Genomic DNA, 22384 nt, shown 5'->3' on the forward strand with positions numbered 1-22384 from the left:
CAGAAGCTTCTTAGCTTGATACAATCCCATTAGTTCAGTTTTGCTTTGATTGCCTGTGTTTCTGGGTTCTTTTCCAAGAAGTCTTTGCCTATGCCAATGCCTTACAGAGTTTCCCTGATGCTTTCCTCTAGCAGTTTGATGGTATCAGGTCATACATTTAGATTCTTGATCATTTGAGTTGATTTTTAGAAAAAGTGTAAGGTAGGGGTCTTGTTTCATACCTTTTCATACTTCTGCATGTGTAAATCCTATTTCTCCAATACTATTTGTCTAGGAGACTGTCCTTATCCAGAGATTGATTTTAGCTTGTTAGTCAAAGATTAGTTGGTTGAGGCTGTGTGGATTAATTTCTAGGCTTTCTGTACGTTTTCATTGTTTTACATGTTTATTTTTGTGCCAGTACCAGACTGTTTTGATTATAACTGCCAAGTGGTATGTATTGAATATTGGTATTGACTGTTTTTGTTGCTTAAGATTGCTTTAGCTATTCGGGGTCCCCTGTGTTTCCATATGAATCTTAGCATTATTTTTTCTCCATAGAAGAAGAACACCCTTGGCATTTTGATTCAGTTACATTGAATATGTAAGTTGCTTTGGGTACTATGACCATTTTGATTATATTAATTCCTCTAATGCATGAACATGGAAGATTTTTCTATTTTATTGTGTTTTCTATTTCTTTTTGTATGGACTGAATTTTTTGTCAGAGTATTAGTTTTCTTTTTTTAGTTTTATTTGTTATATAAGTTTAATGTATTTTATGTACACAGACTAAGGAACATAGTAACATTTCACCCTCTTCCCTCCTTCCTGACCACATTCCAACCCTTCTTCCTCCACCCTCTCACATTCCCACTTTTGATTTTTACAAAGATCTATTTTCAGTTTACTGAATGATCATATAGTTAACCCTACACTTAGTAAAATATTTCAACAAATTGTATGAAGAAAAATGAAAATTAAAAAAAAAAACTATTCCTCAATGGAAGAAGAAAAGGCTGTAACCAATCATCAAATTTCAAAATGTCTATTTCACTATAATATATTACATTTTAGGTACTCTATTAGTTACCTTGGATCAGGGAAAATATCTTATATCTGTATTTTTTTGGATTGGTTTATTTCACTACATATAATGGTTTCCAGTTGCATCCACTTTGTTGCAAAAGACTGGATTTTATTTATTTATTATTTTTAAAGCTGAATAGTTTTCCATGGAGTAAATATGACATAATTTCTTTATCCAGTAAACAGCTGATGGACATCTGGGTTGATTCCTTATGTTTGCTATTGTGAATTGTGCTGCAATGAACATGTGTTTACAGATAACTCAGATGCTAATTTCTTTTGGTTTGGGTAAATTTCCAGGAGTGGATGACTGGATCATATAGTAGGTCTAGGTTCAGATTTATCTCAATACTGTCTTCCATAGTGGTTGCCCAGTTCACATTCCCACCATTGGTGCACTCGGGTATCTTTCCCCCCACATCTTTGCCAGCATTTGTCATTTGTTGATTTCTATATGAGAGCTAATCTAACTGGAGTAAGGTGAAGCCTCATTGTTGTTTGACTTGCATTTTCCTGATGATTAGTGATCCTGAGCATTTTCTCAAGTGTCTGTTGGCCATTTGAATTTCCTCTCTTGAAGAAAGTCTATTCAATTTCTTTGTCCATTTCTTAATGGATTTTTGTTTTGTTGTTGAATTTCTTGAGCTTTTTATAAATTCTGGACGTCAACCTATTATCAGCTGTATAGCTCTTTCTCTTTAATGTTTTGTGATTTTCATTGTATAGATCTTTCATATTCTTGGTTAAATTTATTCCAAGGTATTTGTAGCTATTGTGAATGGGACTGACCTTATGCCCCTGGCTTGTTTTTGTATACAGAGGCTATTGATTTCCGTGTGTTGCTTTTATATCTTGCAACTTTATCAAACTCTCATGAGCTCCAATCATTTTTTAGTGGAATCTTTTGGTTCCTCCTGTATCCAGGATCATGTCATCATCGGTAAACAGGTATAATTTTACTTCTTCTTTTCCAATTTAATTCCCTTTGATTTCTTTTTCTTGTCCAATACCTCTGTCTAAAACTTCTAGAACTATATTGATTAGCAATAAAGTGAGCATTCTTGTCTGGTTCCAGATCTTACTGGAAATGCTTCCCTCTTTTTCCTATTCAATATGATGCTGGCTGTGAAGTTGTCATATATTGCCTTTATCGTGTTACAGAATGCTACTTCTATTACAAATTTGATTAAAGTTTTTATTTTGATAAGGATTTTGCAATTTATTATATATGTTTTATCTGCATCTATTCAGATAATCATATGGCTTCATTCTTTAATTTGTTAATCTGGTATATCACATTTATTGATTTGTATGTATGTATGTATGTATGTATCATCTCTCTATCTCTCTATCTATCCAGAGAACCTTCCATCTGCTAATTCACTCTCCAAATGGCTGCAACAGCCAGCAGCCAGGGCTGGGTCAGACCAAAACAAGAAGCCTGGAATTACTTCCAAGTCCCCCACATGAGTGCAGCGTCGCAAGCACCTGGGCCATCTTCGGCTGCATTCCCAGCACTTTAGTAGGGAAGTGCATTGGAAGTAGAGCAATTGAGACTCAAACCAGTGCATATATGGGATACTGGCCCTGTACGCAACAGCTTTACCCATTATGCCACAACACCAGCCCCAATCTGTATATTTTAATTGGAGAGTTTATTCTATTTACATTCAAGGTTATTATTGATAAGTTATGACTTGGGCTTGCTATTTTTCCATAAATATGCTGTTTGTTTTGGATCTCTTTTATACTATTTTTAGAAGGTTTTCGGCCTTCAAATTGCTTCATCATGCTATTTTTGTCCTTAAGTATCATTTGTAAGGCAGGTAGGGTGATGACAAATTCTTTCAGTTTTTGTTTGTTTTGGGAGGTCTTCATTACACCTCAAATTATGAATGAGAGTCTTGCTGGCTGACAGGTTTTTTCTTTAAGGACTTGGATTATACCTCTCCATTATCTCCTCATTTATCAGGTTTTGGATGAGAAATCTGCTGCAATCTGATTGGAGGTCCTTCAAATATAATCTGAAATATCTCTCTCTTGTGCATTTTATAATCTTTACTTTGTATTTTACTTTTAAAAGTTTGAATATAATATGCTGTGTGAAGATCTTCTCTGTATGGGTATCCATATCTTTCTGCAAATTTGGGAAATTTTCTTCTACTATTTCACTGAATAAATTTCCTAAGCCATTCTGCTTTTCCACTCCCTTAGAACTCCCTAAGACACATATACTTTGTCATCAGATGGTATCTTATAGACCCTGAACACTGCTTTTATTTCCTCCTTCTCTCCCTCCTCCTCTTTTCTTACCTTCTCTTCTTCTCCTTGCTCTCTCCCTCCCTCTCCCTCCCTCCCTCCCTTTCTCTCCCTCCTTCCCCATCTCTTCTTCTCCCTCTCCCTATCTCTCCTTCTCCCTCTCTCCTTCTTCCTGTTTCCTGCTCCCTATCTGTCTCTCCCTCTCCCTCTCCTTCTTCTTTCTGACTGATAAAAATCTGTTGTTCAGGCATCCCACCTTATTTTTTATTGTGCATATTGAATTCTTCATTTCTAATATTTCAATTTGATTATTCTTTAATATTTCTATTTCTCAGCTGAACTTCTCACTTATGTTTTATATATATATATCTATATATATCTATATCTATATCTATATATATATATCCTTAACTCAGGTAATTTCTTCTCTGTGTTTTCAGTAATCCACAATCAATCCTTGAAATTCTTTTTCAGGCATTTTGTCAACATCCGCATCTTCAAAGTCCAATACTGAAGTATTATTATGTTCCTTTTGGGAATTCATATTATCTTCCTTGTTCGCATTTGTTGGATTTCTATGATTTTCACATTTCTGGAGAAACATTTGTTATCTCCTCTGAAGACCTTGTTCTTAGGAATGTGTGCCTAGGCATAGTAAGATGCCTGTACCGTCACAGGTTGTCTAGAAATATGTACTGGCTGGGGCCATGGAGCTCTGGTCTTTATTTGTGTGGGGGCAAAAGTCCAGGGTAGGGGCTGGCATTGTGGCGTAGTGGGCTAAGCCTCTGCTTGCATCACCAGAATCCCATATGGTTCCAATTCAGTCCTGGCTGATCCTCTTCTGATCCAGCTCTCCTCTATGACTTAGGAAACCAACTAAAGATGGCCCAAGTGCTTGGGCCCCTGCACCTTCATGGGAAACCTGAAAGAAGCTCCTGGATCCTGGCTTTGAATTGGCTCAGCTCTGTTATGGCCATCTAGGGAGTGAACCAGTGGATGCAAGTCCTTTCTGTCTGTCTCTCCCTCTCTCTGTAACTCTACATCTCAAATAAATAAATAAAATCTTTTAAAAAAATGTCCAGGGTAACACCCAAAATATGTGTGATAGCTCTCCTCTGTAGTCAGTAGGTAGAGGGGATTGTGTCTGGTATGATCAATGCTTCTGCCCTTTTCTGTGTCAAAGTGAACCTCCCTGTGCCTATACCCTTCACTCAGGTGCATGAATTGCACAAAGAATGTATGTGTTCCATAGTATGAGTATGGAATCTTCCTGGCTTATAGCACAGACCCAGAATTCCCACAGTCACAGGCTGTAGGGAGTCCATTTTCTCCCCTTGGATCCTTTACATCCACAGAGAGAGCCACTCTGTCCCTGAGCTGGGCACATTGGTTGAAATAGGGCAGGAAGGCAATATGCCCTCCATTCACAGAGTTAAATGGGAACCCTGATCCTTCCAACTCCACCACCAGGACTCAAAGTCTTTGGGGACTGCTATTTCTCCATCTTACAAAACTCCCAGAGCACACAGGCAGCCGTAGCCTCTACTTGCCTCAATCTGGGAAGATGGCACTTTTCTTGCTGGTCTCTGGGCACCCTGGGAGGGGTGGCATTTTGCCCTCCATTCACAGAGTTGACTTGGCACCCTGCACCCTGCCAACTTGCTCTCCTGGACTAAAAGTCAGTGGGGATTACTGTTGCTCTTTCTGGTAAAATATCTCAGTGGTTCACAGGCCACCTCAACCTCCAAATGCCTTATTTTGGGAGTCTGGTGCTCCCCCCAGAAGGTTGCTGTGTGCCCTGTTTGGGGGAGGGAGTGATGTGCCCTCGGTTCACAGAGTTAAGTGGGCATCCTACCCCCTGCCAACTTGTCTGCCTGGATTCAAAGTCAATGGGACCATGAATCTCTTCCCCTGACAAGATCACCAGTGAAGCTCAGGCTTCTGCAGAATCCTCTCACTTCACCTGGGAAATATGGCCTCAACACAAACGTCCAGCTCCAGGAGTCACTGGTGGTGTCCCAGGAGCTGCTACATGTCTGTACAATTCTTGCTGCTCCATGGAGTCTCTCTTCTTACTGCAAATTTTCACTGAAAATCTCTCCAACTAGCATCCAGGAGCACATCTTCTCATTTTTCTGTTATTTTCCTGTGATCAAAATCAGCACATCTTTCCTCTATTCAGCCATCTTGGAATCCTGCATGGCTTTATTTTTTGTTTAACTTTTGAGACACTTTTGGTCTTGATTATTTCCACATCTCTGTATGTTCTATTTTGGAGAAGCACTGGCAAGGATCTTGGTCAATTTTAGATTGTCTCATATGATTTTTATAGTATTTTTCCCATTTCTATTTTTTGCTTCTTTGTTTCAATGCTTCAGTATAATGTTATCTTCTGACCTATTTTCCATTTTGCTAATTGTCTTTTTTGGCTGTATCTAATCTGTTTTTAAACACATGTATTGAATTTTTAATATCAGTTATTAAATTCCTTATTTCTGGAATATATATTTTATCATTTGTAATTTCTAAAGGGAAGGTTTATTTGACAAATTAACTCAACAAAATTTACCTAAATAAAATTATAATGAAATATTTAAATCAGAACCTCAGAATTTCATGCAAATACCAAGACCAAAATTCTGAAGTATTGGTACTGCATTTCAAATCTTCATTACTAATATTAGAAAGCTGAAACTTGCTTGCCTCACAGTTTAGGTTAAACTGTATACACAACTCCTATATTAGTTCTATGAAAAAGAATATTTTTAACATGCATCCCACCAGGGTTCAGTACAATGTGTATAAGGGCAACATCTAACATAATTAAAATGCTTTAATCTAGATATGCTTACTACTTAAGTACATTCTATGATATGACTAACTTGAGAAAAGCTAAAAATTATTTAACTGCTATAGTTTACTCAACTGTTACATCATATGTAATTGTATTCAAAAATACAGCACCTTATGTCTTTAAAATGATTCTGATTTCCACTTACAGAGAAGATATAAATCATAAATTTGTATTGCAAAATATGATGAACCAGATTTTATTTTTCCTTACAAAAGTTGACTGAGTCACAGTGATCACAATCAATTATATTCTCCAGCCAGTCCTCATATTGGATATGCTAGGGCATTCTTCCCAATCCATTCCTGCCTATGAATACATGCTTACACTACAGAAGTAGCTTCTGTTCACTGCTCTTGGCTATCATATTTACTCATGTTACTCTGACTGCCAAAGCCACTGCCATAACAACCACTCAGCTGCTAGTTGGCTGGGATACCAAAACAGGTCCAGTTTGTCATACTTCCTAGCATTTGGCTCCTATAACCATGACTGCTGACTCTTAGGTAAAATTCAGGAAGAGTTTTACATATCTTTGTTGAGTATTTGCTTTGTCTTTTGACACGTCTTTCATATTGCCTTCATGAGTTGCAGATTTGATATCCACTTTACCAGTTGCTCTGTCATCAGTTTTAATATGTACTCTCATAGGACTGAGCAGTGAAAAAAGAATTATAAGTGTCATCTTTAGTAGCTTTGTAAAGTAAGCCTTACATGTATATGCAGTGTCTCAGTGTGCACTGGGAAATAGAGCCATTATACCAGTCCCCATATCTATAATTAAATATTCCTATAAAAGAGCAAATTAGTTATCTTCTGAAATTCATAGTCATCATTATAGCCATTGTAATCAATATAGGCTCCATTATTACTAAATATCATCTCAAAACCAGTCCTCTGTCAATGTTGTTTCAGTTCTACCAACCCCAGATCTGCCATGGGGCCTGACTGCAGCAATGTCATATACACTCATGTTTGATCTTAGTTCTAAGCTCAGCTCAATTGCTATTAGATTTCCATAAAACATCACTCTTGCCCTATTCTTACATTGTATTTCTTTAGAGTCTCATCAGCTTTTTTTTTTTCTGTGAAGTAAAGTGCAAAAGGCCTCTCCTGTCTTCCTCCCCTGAAATTCCACAAGACACATTATTCCATTTGGCATAACTCTCAACCCTGAGAAGAACTGAACCTTTCCTTCTTTGCTAAATCCAAAAGGAATCCTTTAACCTGTTCAGAGGTATTGTTGGCCATGTCAAGACTTTTGGGACCAGCAAGCTTCAACACTCATTTCAAGATTGCTTAATTTGAATTGTAAAACATATCTGTGTTCTAAAATTTTTCTTAATTTCAGGGCCAATTTGAATCCATATTCTGATTCAAGATCAACAAAAGCCTTACTACCAGTTTCCCCACTTTGGAACAGAGGAAATGAATCTCTCAATCTTCATTTTGAATTTTGTTGTTAGAGAAATACCATTGCAGGAAGGTGATTAAGATGGCGGAGTAGGAGGGAACTTACTTCTCTAGTCTAGGAGAAAATAGTTTATTAAAAGTGGAGAGAGCACAGTTTCAGGGAAGAGTTAGGAGAAAATGGCAGAGGAAATTCTACACAAATTAGAGGGGCACAGTGGATCTATGTGAAGGGCATGGATGCCCACAACTCAGGACCACAGCAGCTGAGAGCCTCCACACCAGTGTTGGAGACTGAGGTGAGATCAGACTGTAACAGCCTAAGCTACTGGCAATAAAGCTGCAGTAAGAATTTAAAGGGAATCCAGCTTGAAGCCCAGTGGGGGATAGTGTGGCAAACTAGAGGAGCAAAAAAAAAGGGGGGGGGTAAGTTTCTCTTTCCCTGATCAGCTTGCAATAGCATCCTATAACAAGCTGATAGAGAGCAGATGCCATTTTGGTCATACATGAGAGCTGAGCCAGCTAGTGCTGGTGCCCAACATGCAGCCCTGTGGACTCCTGAGTTTGGTGAGGAGAACTGACAGGTGTATGGGTGCTTGTGACTGTGGGAGGCTTGTATACCAGGACTGTGAAAAAACTGAGGCTTTGCGGGAGGGCTCATGGTGCGGCTGGGACTTTGGGAAGTCACTATGACAGGATCCACAAGCTCAGGGCTCCCTGGTATACTGGTGAGAGACATTGCTGAGGAATCTGAGCTTATACTGAGGACTGCACATATCTTTTGTGTGGTCCTTGGGGGCAGAGTAGATGAATATTATACCCACCGTGGCTAGAGCTCAGGTGCTGGTCTCCTTTGAGGAGAGCTCAGCTGAGTAAAATAAACCTCCGCTCTGATAAAAAAAAAAAAGAGGAGATTTACCACACTAAACCTGAGTGTGTCACCTTAGACATGACCTTCACTTTGGAGAATTCAATAGAGCTCTTTAGCCACACCCACACCATGCCTCTAGGTATTCACTGAAAGCTGATACTCCACTAATCTACAGAGGAATAGTACAAACATAAAAACCACTTCACAGGAAAAAAAAAAAAAAAGAAAGAAATCAATGAGTATCCCCAGAAATGCTGAATAACAAATGCACCAATTCAAGAAAATAGAATTAGGAAGACAATATTATGTACCCAAAAGAACACAACACTTCAATACTAGATTGTGAAGCTGATGAGACTGAAGAAATGCCAGAAATGGAATTCAAAAAAATTGATCATAAGATTACATAGAGGGAGAAGCGGCAAGAGGCGGAATAGGAAGGGAGCACACTGATAGTCCGGGAAGAGACATTTTAATAAAAGTGGAGATATTGCAGGTTCAAGGAAGAGTAGGGGAAGAAACAGCAGAGGAAACTCCTCCCGAACTAGTGATTCACAGTGGACCTGTGTGGAGAGTGTGGGAGCCCATAGTTCGGGACACCAGCGGCAGACTCACACACCAGCGCTGGAACACGAAGTAGGCCGAACCTCAATAGCCCAAGACACCAGTGGGCAAGCAGAAAGAGGAGACTAGAGGGAACGAGGCTTGAAAACCGATGGGGAAAAGTTCACCAGGCTAACTAGAAGAGAGAGGAAAAAAAAAAAAGTGACCGATACGGACATGAGTTTCTCTCTCTCTGCTCACCCCTCAAAGGCAAGCAAGACAAAGAGTAGGCGCCACTTTGGACATACGTCAAAGGCAGGGCGACCTAAGGTCTGCACCAGCCCTGAGCCTAGCAGAAAAACCTGACTCTGGGCGGGGGGGAGGTGAAATAACAGGAGATTAGGACCTAGTGAATGTGTGGTGCTAATGAACTGAGACTGTGAAAAGAGACGTTGGGGGAGAGAACTCACAGAATTCACGTGAGTACTCTCCAGAGATGCTACAATTCGGTAACCTTGGCAACCCAGAGGGAGACTACACGAGAATATGAGCCCACACTGAGGGCAGAACAGATTCCCTGTGTGGTCCTTGGGAAAGAGCTTCCGATCTCTGGCTCCTGTGGGTATATCATTCGCCTGCTAACTACCTCCAACTTCGTTCAGCTGTGTGGAATTACTTCCCTTTTGAATCAAAAAAAGAAAGAAAGAAAGAGAGATTTACCACGCCTAACCTGAGAGTGTCACCTTTGGCACACTCTTAACCTTGAGGAACCAAACAGAGCTCTCAGGCCACACCCATCTCAAGCCTCTAAGGCTCCATCAAAAGCAGACAGTCCACTTAATCTAAAGTCATAGTATAATGAGAAAAAACACCACAGTGAAGAAACCAAAGAACATCTCCACAATGCCAAGCAACAAATGCAAAAACCGAGGTAACAAAAACAAGGAAGACACTACGATGCCCCAAAATGATAAAGACACCCCAATTCAAGATTATGAAGATGACAAGATAGAAGAAATGCAAGAAGTGGATCTCAAAAAATTGATAAGAACATTAAGAAGTTCTCAAAAACAAATTCTTGAACTACAGAAATCCTTAATGGACAAGATAGAAAATCTCTCTCGTGAAAATGAAATATTAAGGAGAAATCAAAATGAAATGAAACAACTAGTAGAACATGAAACTGTGATAGTGACGAGAAATCATAATGAAGTGAAGAATTCAATAGATCAAATGACAAACACATTAGAGAGCCTTAAAAACAGAATGAGTGAAGCAGAAGAGAGAATATTGGACTTAGAAGACAGAGAACAGGAAAGTATACAGTCAAACCAAAGAAAAGAAGAGGAAATTAGAAATCTAAAAACTATTGTCGGGAATCTACAGGATACTATTAAAAACCCAACATTCGGGTTCTAGGAGTTCCTGAAGGCATGGAGAGGGAAAAAGGATTAGAAGGCCTTTCTAGTGAGATACTAGCAGAGAACTTACCAGGTTTGCAGAAGGACAGAGACATCCTAGTACAGGAAGCTATAGAACCCCTAGTAAACATGACCAAAAGAGATCCTCACCACGACATGTAGTAATTAAATTCACCACAGTGAAACAAAAAGAAAAGATCCTAAAATGTGCAAGAGAGAAATGTCAGATTACTCTCAGAGGATCTCCAATTAGACTCACAGCAGACTTCTCATCAGAAACCCTACAAGCTAGAAGGGAATGGCGAGACATAGCCCAGGTACTAGGAGAGAAAAACTGCCAGCCCAGAATATTATATCCAGCAAAGCTATCATTTGTGAATGAAGGTGAAATAAAGACCTTTCACAGCAAACAGAAATTGAAAGCTTTGTCGCCACTCGTCCAGCCCTGCAAAAGATGCTTAAAGATGTGTTACTCACAGAAACACAGAAACACGGTCACCAATATGAAAGAAGGTAAAGGAAGGAAACCTCACAGTAAAAGATCACAGGAAGTTCAGAACATACATTAGAAAATATCTTTGGGAAATGGCAGGGCAAAGTTACTACTTATCAATAGTCACATTGAACGTTAATGGCCTGAACTGTCCAGTTAAAAGACACAGATTGGCTGACTGGGTTACGGAACAAAACCCATCTATTTGCTGCTTACAAGAAACATATTTCCAACTAAGATGCATACAGACTGAAAGGGAAAGGCTGGAAAAAGATATACCATGCCAACTGAAATGAAAAAAGAGCAGGCGTAGCCATCTTAATATCGGACAACATAAACTTTACCACAAAAACTGTTAAGAGAGACAAAGAGAGGCACTATATAATGATTAAGGGATCAATTCAACAGGAAGATATAACAATTATCAATGTATATGCACCTAAGTACAGGGCACCGGTTTATCTAAAAGATTTGTTAAGGGACTTAAAGGGATACTTAGACCCCAATACAATAGTACTGGGGGACTTCAATACTCCACTCTCAGAAATAGACAGATCAACAGGACAGAAGATCAACAATGATACAGTAGATTTAAACGACACTATAGCCCAAATGGATCTAACAGATATATACAGAACTTTCAATCTTACAGCTAAAGATTTTACATTCTTCTCAGCAGTACATGGAACCTTCTCTAGGATTGACCACATACTAGGCCATAAAGCAAGTCTCAGCAAATTCAAAAGAATTAGAATCATACAGTGCAGCTTCTCAGACCATAAAGGAATGAAGTTGGAAATCAGCAACTCAGGAATCCTTAGAGCATATGCAAACACATGGAGATTGAACAACATACCCCTGAATGAACAATGGGCCATAGAAGAAATAAAAAGAGAAATCAAAAAAATTTCTGGAAGTAAATGAGGATAACAGCACAATATACCAAAACTTATGGGATACAGCAAAAGCAGTGTTAAGAGGAAAGTTTATATCAATAGGTGCCTACATCAAGAAATTGGAAAGGCACCAAATAGATGAGCTTTCAATGCATCTCAAGGATCTAGAAAACCTACAGCAAACCAGACCCAAATCTAGTAGGAGACGAGAAATAATTAAAATCAGAGAAGAAATCAACAGGATTGAATCCAAAAAAAATTACAAAAAATCAGCCAAACGAGGAGCTGGTTTTTTGAAAAAATAAACAAAATTGACTCCCTATTGGCCCAACTAACTAAAAAAAGAAGAGAAAAGACCCAAATCAATAAAATCAGAGATGAAAAAGGAAATGTAACAACAGATACCACAGAAATAAAAAGAATCATCAGAAATTGCTACAAGGGCTTGTATGCCAGCAAACAGGGAAACCTATCAGAAATGGATAGATTCCTGGACACATGCAACCTACCTAAATTGAACCAGAATGACATAGAAAACCTAAACAGACCCATAACTGAGACAGAAATAGAAACAGTCCAGGACCAGATGGATTCACTGCTGAATTCTACCTGACATTTAAAGAAAAACTAACTCCAATTCTTCTCAAACTATTCAGAACAATTGAAAAACAGGAAATTCTCCCAAATTCTTTTTATGAAGCCAGCATCACCTTAATTCCTAAGCCAGGAAAAGATGCAGCATTGAAAGAGTTCCTGAAGGCATGAAAAGAGAGAATGGATTAGAAGGCCTTTTTAGTAAAATAATAACAGAAAACATCCCTAATTTGGAGAAAGGGACATCCAATTACAGGAAATACATAGAAATCCTAATAGACATGACCAGAAAAGATCTTCACCAAGATGCATTATAATGAAACTCACCAAGGTAAAACATTTAGAAAAGATTCTAAAATGTGCATGCGAGAAATGCCAGATTGCTTTCAGAGGATCTCCAATTAGATTCACAGCAGAATTCTCACTGGAAACCCTATAGGCTAGGAGAGAATGGCAAGATATATTCCAAGTATTAAGAGAAAAAAACTGTCAACCCAGAATACTACACCCTGCTAAGCTCTCATTTATGAATGAAGGTGAAATAAAGACCTTCCATAACAAACAGAAACTGAAAGAAAATGCTTAAGGAGATGCTATACACAGAAACACAGAAACATGGTCAGGGGCTCCATGCTTCCACATGCACAGACACACAGCATGTCATAGCAGAGGGAAATCGCATCACAGGAACAAAAATCACAATTTAAAAATAAAATCAACCAGAAATGCCAAAGAACAAAGGAAAAACCCTGACTAAGAATAAGGAAGACTCTATGAAATTGCCATAAGAGCAATACTGATCTTCAATAATGGAGGCTAAAGAAAAAAGTTTGAGTATATGACAAAAAAGGAATTCAGAAAATTAATAGATCACTTAGAAGCAATCTGAAACAAATTGATGATCTAAATGACAAGTGCTCCCAAGAAATTGACATTTTAAAGAGAAGCCAGAATGAAATACTGGAAATGAAGAATTTGAAAGACCAAATAAAAAATGCAGTTAAAGACTTAGCAAAAGAATGGATGAGGCAGAAAAATGAATATCGGAACTAGAAGACAAACTTCTGGAAATAATACAGTCAGACCAAACACAAGAAGAAGAAATTAGAAAATTTAAAATCTTGGTTGGAGATTTACAATATTCTATCAAACGACCCAACTTACAGATCCTAGGAATTATGGAAGGTATGGAAAGAGAGAAAGGAATACAAGGCCTTCTTGATGAAATAATAACAGAGAACTTCCACAACCTGAAGAAAGAGATATCCAATTATAAGACATACATAGAACTCCAAATAAACATAACTTGAAAAGAACTTCACCACAACACATTGTAGCAAAACTCAGCTCAGTGAAACACAAAGAACAGACCTTAAAATGTGAGCAAGACACACGATAAATCACATTCAGAGGAAACCCAATTAGACTCACCCCGGATCTCTCATTGCAAACCCTACAGGCAAGGAGACAATGTCGAGACATATTCCAAGTCCTAAGAGAAAAAAAAATCAACCCAGATACCCTGCAAAACTTGCATTTATGAATGAAGGAGAAATAAGGATCTTCCACAACAAACAGAAATTGAAAGATTTTGAAACTACTCGCCCAGCCCTACAAAAGATGCTCAGAATGTACTACACACAGAAACAGGAACATCACTATGAAAGACAAACACAGAAAATGACCAAGCAAAAGTACAAATTAAATCCAAAATACATACACAAGACTATTAAAGGAAACATGGCAGGGCAAAGACAGTATTTAACAATAGTCACAATAAATATAAACAGTCTGAACTCCCCAGTTAAAAGACACAGACTGGCTGAATGGATTACAAAAGAAACACACCTTACCAACATAGATGCATGCAGACTGAAAGGGAAAGGATAGAAAAAGATAATAAATGCTAATGGAAACCAAAAAAGTGCTGGTGTGGCCATCTGAATATCAGAGAAACTAGACTTTATCACAAAAACTATTAAAAGAGACAAAGGAGAACACTAAATAATGATTAAAGGATCAATTCAACAGCGTGATGTGACTATTATAAATGTATATACACCTAATTACAAGGCACCTGGCTATTTAAAAGAATTGTTAAAGGATATAAAGGGAGATATATACTCAAATACAATAGTATTGGGGTACTTCAATACTCCACTTTCAGCAATAAACAGATCAACCAGAGAGAAAATCAAAAAGGAAACAAAAGTGTTAATCAACACCACAGACCAAACAGACCTACCAGATATCTATAGAGCCTTCCACTCTATAGCCACAGAGTACAGATTTTTTTTTTCTCCAGTGCTCAGAACTTTTTCTACAGTTGACTATATGCTAGGCCATAAAAAAGTCTCATCAAATTCAAAAAAATTGAAATCCTACCATGTATCTTCTCAGACCACAATGCAATTAAGCTAGGAATCAACAACTTAAGAATCTCTACTTCATACGTAAACACATGGAGAATGAACAACATGTTTCTGAATGAACAGTGGGTCATAGAAGTCAAAAAATTTCTGGAAACAAATGAAGATGACAATACAACATACCAAAATTTATGGGATACAGCAAAAGCAGTGCTAAGAGGAAAGTTTAGAGCAATTGGTGCCCACCTCAAGAAACTGGGAAGGCACCAAAGAAATGAACTATCTATACAACTCAAGGATCTAGGAAAACAACAGCAAACCTAACCCAAAACTTGTAGAAGAAAAGACATAATTAAAATTAGAGAAGAAATCAACAAAATTGAAACAAAAAAAATACAAAAGATCAGCAAAACAAAGAGCTGGTTTTTTGAAAAAAAAAAAAGTAAACAAAATTGACACACTATTGGTCCAACTAATCAAAAAAAGGAGAGAGAAGACACAAATCAATAAAATTAGAGATGAAAAAGAAAATGTAACATCAGACACTTCAGAAATAAAAAGAGTCATCACTACAAAACCACTACAAAGAGCACTACGCCAACAAACTGGGAAAACTAGAAGGGATAGATTCCTGGACACATGCAACCTATCTAAATTGAGCCAGAAGACATAGAAAACCTAAACAGACCCATCACCAAGACATAAATTGAATCAGTAATAAAGACCCTCCCAAGAAAGAAAAACCCATGACCAGATGGCTTCACTCCTGAATTCTACCAGATGTTTAATGAAGAATTAACTCCAATTTTAAAATTATTCAAAACAATTGAAAGGGAGGGAATCTTCCTAAATATTTTTTATGAAACCAGCATCACCTTAATTCCTAAATGCAGAAAAGATGCAACAGAGAAAAATAATTACAGACCAATTTCCCTGATGAACATAAATGCAAAAATCCTCAACAAAATTGTAGCCAATAGAATCCAACAACATATCAGAAAGATCATCCACCTGGGCCAAGTGGTATTTATCCCTGGTAAACAAGGTTGTTTCAGTGTTCACAAATAAATCAATGTGATACATCACAGTAACAAATTGAAAAACAAAAACCATATGAATATATTGGTAGATGCAGGGAAAGCATTTGACAAAATACAACACCCTTTCATGATGAAAACTTTAAGCAAATTGGATTTAGAAGAAACATTCCTCAACACAATCAAGGCAATTTATGACAAACCCACATCCAGCATGATATTGAACAGGGAAATTTGGAAGAATTCCCACTGACATCCGGTGCCAGACAGGAATGTCCACTCTCACCACTGCTATTCAATATAGTCCTGGAAGTTTTAGCCAGAGCCATTAGGGAAGAAAAAGAAATCAAAGGGATACAATTGCAAAAGAGGAAGTTAAACTACCCCTATTTGCAGATGACATGATTCTATACATATAGAGGATCCAAAAGACTTCACTAAGAGACAATTAGAACTCATGGAAGAGTTTGGTAAAGTAGCAGGATATAATATCAATACAAAAATCAACAGCGTTTGTATACACAGATTTTGCCATGACTGAGAAAGAAATTATAAGATTAATACCATTCACAAGATAGCTACAAAAACAATCAAATATTGGGAATAAATTTGAGCAAGGGTGTCAAAGGTCTCTACAATGAGAATTGCAAAACATTAAAGAACTAAATAGAAGATGATACAAAAAATTGAAAAATCTTCCATGTTCATGAATTGGAAAAATCAATGTCATCAAAATGTCCATTCTTTCAAAAGCAATTTAAAGATTCTATGCGATACCAATCAAAATACCAAGGACACGCTTCTCTGATCTAGAAGAAATGCTGAAATTCATATAGAGTCACAGGAGACCTCAAATAGCTAAAGCAATCTTATACAACAAAAACAAAGCTGGAGGCATCACAATGCCAAATTTCAAGACATACTACAAGGCAGTTATAAGCAAAACAGACTGGAACTGGTACAAAAATAGTTGGATATACCACTGGAACAGAATAGAAACCCCAAAAATCAATCAAAACATCTACAACTAACTTATATTTACCAAAGAGATAAAACCAATTCCTGGAGCAAGGACAGTCTCTTCAACAAATGGTGCTGGAAAAACCAGATTTCCACATGCAGAAGTATGAAGCAATACCCCTGTGAATTAAAGATCTAAATCTACAACCTGACACCATCAAATTAATCAAGAACATTGGGGAAACCATGTAAGACATTGGCACAGGCAAAGAATTCCTGGAAAAGACACCAGAGGCACAGGCTTTCAAAGCAAAAATTATCAAATGGCATTAATTAAAATCGAGAACCTTCTGTACTGCAAAAGAAATACTCAGAAACTTGAAGAGGCAACTGACAGAATGGGAGAATTTATTTGTAAACTATGGAACCGATAAAGGATTAATAACCAGAATCTACAAAGAGATCAAGAAAATCCACAACAACAAAACAAACAACCCAGGTAAGATGGCAAGCATTTCAGGCATGGAAAGCCAAGACACTGTGGCAAAATATATCCCACATGAAGTATCTCTGTGCATGAGACACCGTTGGAAAGAAGGGGCAATCAAAGAAGGATGTACCTTTCTCTGGAGGGAGGAGAGAACTCCCATTTTGCTTATGGCCTTGTCTAAATACTGACAGAGCTTGTGGTCACAAAAGGTTTATATAGTTTTGGCAGCTCATGTCAAGAGCCTTGGTGATCACTGGGGTCATATATGAGTGTTAATTGTTAAATTAACAACAGAAGTCACTGCACTTATTCCCCGTGTAGGATCTTTGTCCTTAATGAATTGAGAATTAACTGCAAAACCTGTTCTCAAACAGTACTTTATATATTTATGTGTGTGGGTGGGTGCAAACTGTTGAAATCTTTACTTAGTATAGAATCAGTCTTCTGTCTATAAAGTTAATTGAAAATGAATCTCAATGGAGAATCGGACTGGGAATGGGAGAGGGAGGAGGTGGTGGGGTGGGAGTGTGAGTGGGAGGGCGGATATGGTTGGAAGAATCACTATATTCCTAAAGTTGTACTTGCGAAATTTGTATTTCCCAAGGAAACCATTTATGATCATTGTTCTCTAAAGATCAGCATTTACATTTACCTGCATCATAAATACTATATCAGTTCTCTAGTCAGAGATTTTACAGGATTTAATTAATGAAACACTGGAAGTACTCCTGAATATTATGATTGTTTACAGAAAAATCTCAGGTTTGGATTACCTTAGTTGTTTACCTCTGAACCTTCAAACACCAAAGGAAAGAGGTGAAATGCTAAATTAAAAACAACTGTTTTGGTTATCTATGGTATATAGCATACCACTCCAAAATAAAATTATTAAAACAGTGAAAAAAAACCCACTGCATTTCATCAACAGAGCAAGAGCACAGCAAGATCTACACTTTCAACATGAATTCTTTTCTAACTTTGGTGCCCAACATCATTGTCTTTTTAAGGTTCCTCATGTTGAAATAGAGTAGATGCACAATTTTGGTGTGGCTGAGAGGAAATATACTTTAAAAATCATATTATTTACTGTTTTTATATTTTTAAAACTCTGAGGGATAGTTGAAGTACAGTTATTTGCACAACCTCACAAAACACATTTAATAGTTTTTGATATACAAGTATTCTTCAAAAGTTCATGGAAAATATGAATTGTCTTTTTTTTTAAGATTTATTTATTTATTTGAAAGGCAGAGTTAGCGAGAGGCAGGGGCAGAGAGAGAGAGAGAGAAAAGTCTTCCAACCATTGGTTCACTTTCCAAATGGCCACAACAGCCAGAGCTGGGCCAATCCAAAGCCAGGAGAGCCAGGAGCTCCTTCCGGGTCTCCCAGTGAGTGCAAGGGCCCAAGGACTTGGGCCATCTTCTACTGCTTTCCCAGGCCATAGAAGAAAGCTGTATTAGAAGTAGAGTAGCCAGGACTCAAACCGTGCCTATATGGGATGCCAGCACTAGGCAGTGGTTTTACCAGATATGCCACAGTGCCAGTCTTGTGTTTTATTTTTAATTCCATTTTTTCATGAGCTTTTTAAAAATTTATTTGGCAGGTAAATTTATAGACAGCATGAGAGAGAGACAGAGAGAAAGGTCTTCCTGCCATTGGTTCACTCCCCAAATGGCTGCTATGGCAGGCATTGTGCTGATCCGAAGCCAGGAGCCAGGTGCTTCTTACTGGTCTCCCATATAGGTGCAGGGGGCTAAGCATTTGGGCCATCCTCCACTGCCCTCCCCGGCCACAGCAGAGAACTGGGCTGGAAGATGAGCAACCGGGACTAGAACCTGGTGCCCATATGGGATGCCAGTGCCGCAGGTGGAGGATTAACCAGGTGAGCCACGGCGCCAGCCCTTCATGAACTTTTAAGTACCCAGTACATCAGATATTACTTATCTACATCTGAATATAAAATTAACACAACTTAAAGCCCACCATCCTGTTGTTCACTTAAGTCACCCATTATTCCTTTTGATTATTGCTATTTTTAGGCTTCTGGTCACTTTTAACTTTTAATATGTTTAGATTCTGGATCATAGTGTACCTTTCTATCCCTAATGTCACCTTCAAATATTTTTATATTTCGGTTGCTCCTATTCTTTCTCCTTTGTCTTCATTATTATGAGTTTTTCCCCCCTTCCTTTCCCTTCATCTTACAGATTTCTATAACAAATAGTTGCTTGCGTGGTTTTATGAGCAAGTAATAACAAAACCACTCATCAGCTAATGTTTACATGAAACAAGAATCTTATTTTTATTGGTTTAAAACAGTTCATGAGAATGTCCATAGTACCCAAAACAATTTACATGTTCAACATGATCCCAATCAAAATTCCAAGGACATTCTTGACGGAAATAGGAAAAATTTCCTAAAATTCATATGGAAACAAAAAAGACCCCGAAAAGAGGCCATCATTGTGGTATAGTGGGTAACGCTGCCACCTGCAAATGCCAGCATCCTGTATGGGGTGAGTCAAGTCCTTCCATCTCCTGACTGACCTCTTTCACTCTGTTCCATTTTCACCCCCTTTCTGCTTGCAGAATCCCACAGTATCCTTAACTGTGGTAGGCCAGCTACACATTGGTGTTCTCTCCAGAACAAGCTCTCTCATGTTTTGCAATATGAACAGAAAGAGAACTTTCCACATCTTTAACTTATGGTTCCTTTTTAATTAACAATTTTTTGGTTCATCTCTCTCATCATTTATTTTTATTATAAGCAGTCAGAAGTTCCCAGTCTACATCTTCAATGTTTTTGCTCGGAAATCTCCTCAGTTAAATACCCAATATTATTGCTCAGAAGTTCTAATTCTACAAAACACAAGGACATGATTCAGTCAAATTCTTTGCTATTTTATTATAAGGATGGCCTTTAGTTCAGTTTCATTTAGCCTATCTCACATTTCCATGCAAGATCTTACCAGAATGCCCTTTAATATCCACATATCTGCAACATTCTGTTCATGGTTACCCATATATTCTCTAAGAAGATGAAGCCTTTCTTTGCAGCTCTCTCTCTTCCTGAGCCATCACCAGAATCACCTAACAATAGTCTCTTAACAGCAATGGAGGCTTTTCCTTGCACGTACTTCAAAATTATTCCAACCTCTACCCCTTACCCAGTTCTAAACCCAATTCCATATTTTTGGATAGTTGTTATAGCAGCACCCCACTTCTCAGGCTGCTATGACAAAATACCAAAGGTTGGGTGGCATACATAAGAGAAACGTGTATTCTCACTGGAAGTCTAAGGTTAAGGCGGATGTCATCTTGCAAGACCTCTCTTCCTTGCTCTCAGATATCTACCTGTTTTCTGTGTGCTTCCATGGCCTTTCCCAAGGGGGAAAGTGGAGGGGACAAGAAGATGGAAAGGGAAAGAGAGCATGAGTACAAGCTCCCTGAGGTCTCTCCTCATAAGGACATTAATCCCGTTGGGTCAAGGTCCTACCCGTATGACATCATTTAAGCTCAATTACCTCCTAAGGATTCATCTCTAAATACAGCCACATAAAGGGTTTCATTGTATTAATTTTAGTGGAGCACAGGCAGTCCATAACACTCACACATATAAGAGAAGGAAAATGTTTGTTAATTAAAAAAAAAAAACATGTCATTATATGCTGTAAAACATCAAGGAAATATCCTCTAATACATCTTTATGCATTTTGAATTTTCCTAAATTAATATGCTTCAAATTCTCTTATTTTTTCTTATTTTTAACCACACACATCACAAAATACTTTATCAACAAGGTGCATTTGTGGGAAAGAATGTTATATACTTACGTTTCTGTTGGAATGGTAATTGGAGTCATTCTGTAATTCAAAAATGGACTTGAAATCTCAAGAAACTGGTCAGGCTTTTTTATTACAATATCTGAAATGCAACAAGTGTACTGTGATGTACGTTTTAAAATTCTTCAGAATGGCATGCCCAATTTAACATTTAATGAAGTAATGGTTAGGCTATTCACCCAGCAAATTTCAATAAATTTGAAAGGAATGTTCAAAGCAACATGTTTTTATTGAAAGAATACACAGAGCTTGAGTCTCCCACACAGAGGCAGGGACCCAAATAGCTGAGTCATCACCTGGCGCCACCCAGGGTACATACTTGCAAGAAGCTTAACTCAGAACTCAGAAACAGAGTTGGTCCCCAAACCCAGACACCCTGAAATGGGACATGGACATCTCAAATGGGATCCTAGAAGCCATGCAACACTCTTCATTGGGAGGAGCCTTGACGTGAGACCCTCTCAGTCATGGTGGAATCTCACCAATCATGAGATTTCCATCTTCAGGGTAGAAAAAATGTGCTTATTGACACAAAATGACACAACAGTTGGTAGGTAAGTCAGAAGATACTTGTTCACTATTGTTCTTATCACTCAGGTGTGACTTAATGCTCTGGATGAATAACTGTTTCAAGTGTCTCAATGAATTTAAATGAAACACAGCATATAAAGGTAAAAGCTGATTCAAGTGTCATGTGCATGCTAATTTTGGTTCAGCAAAGATGATAAAGAAAAGAAGGAAGGGAGCAAGGGAAAGAAAGCAACGAAGAAAGGAAGGATGGAGTGAAGGAAGGAAGACAAACTAGGAAGTTCTTGTTACCCAAAGCAGCAGATGCATTTGATTGGACCAGCAGCCCATTTTAGAAACTCAAGAAATATACATAAATGACCAAAATATTTAAGTAGGAGGGAGAGAGTTGAAATGAAGTGACCATTTCTCATCTCCATACAAACCTGCTATTTCTTTAATCTTTGTGCTTTTTTGGCAAGATAATGTACGTTAGGCTGGAGAAATTTTTGCTATCAGCTGTACTGGCTGTGCCGATGTAGGCAGAAAGCAAATGTAAAGAAAATTACATGTTTAACAGTTGTTATTTATATTTTAAAGATGTATGAATCATGGTAGGAAATAACAGGCAAGGAACAGGTAAATATTATGATCTGTGTGGCTTTGTAGTTTTAGGATGCTGAGTACCACTGCGACTTATGTTTTGCCCTGTTAATGGGATATGGTTCTCTTTGTTACTTGCAATGAAGAGTTGGCAACATTTGAAGTGGTAA

The 22384-nt window shown here is 37.9% G+C and overlaps 1 protein-coding gene across 3 annotated transcripts in view; it reads right to left on the bottom strand.

Annotated features, from left to right (window-relative positions):
• Positions 1-22384, bottom strand: part of ADGB (androglobin) — a 217516-nt gene that overhangs the window by 109077 nt on the left and 86055 nt on the right. For all 3 annotated transcript variants that reach the window (XM_089332586.1, XM_008263621.5, XM_008263619.5), the window contains one exon: positions 21096-21186. In XM_089332586.1, coding sequence (XP_089188712.1) covers positions 21096-21186 — 91 coding nt within the window. The remainder of the gene's footprint in view (positions 1-21095; positions 21187-22384) is intronic.

The sequence above is a fragment of the Oryctolagus cuniculus genome, chromosome 5, assembly GCF_051225735.1.
Source record: "Oryctolagus cuniculus isolate XC-2025 breed Fujian yellow rabbit chromosome 5, ASM5122573v1, whole genome shotgun sequence".
NCBI classification, from domain to species: Eukaryota; Metazoa; Chordata; class Mammalia; order Lagomorpha; family Leporidae; genus Oryctolagus; species Oryctolagus cuniculus.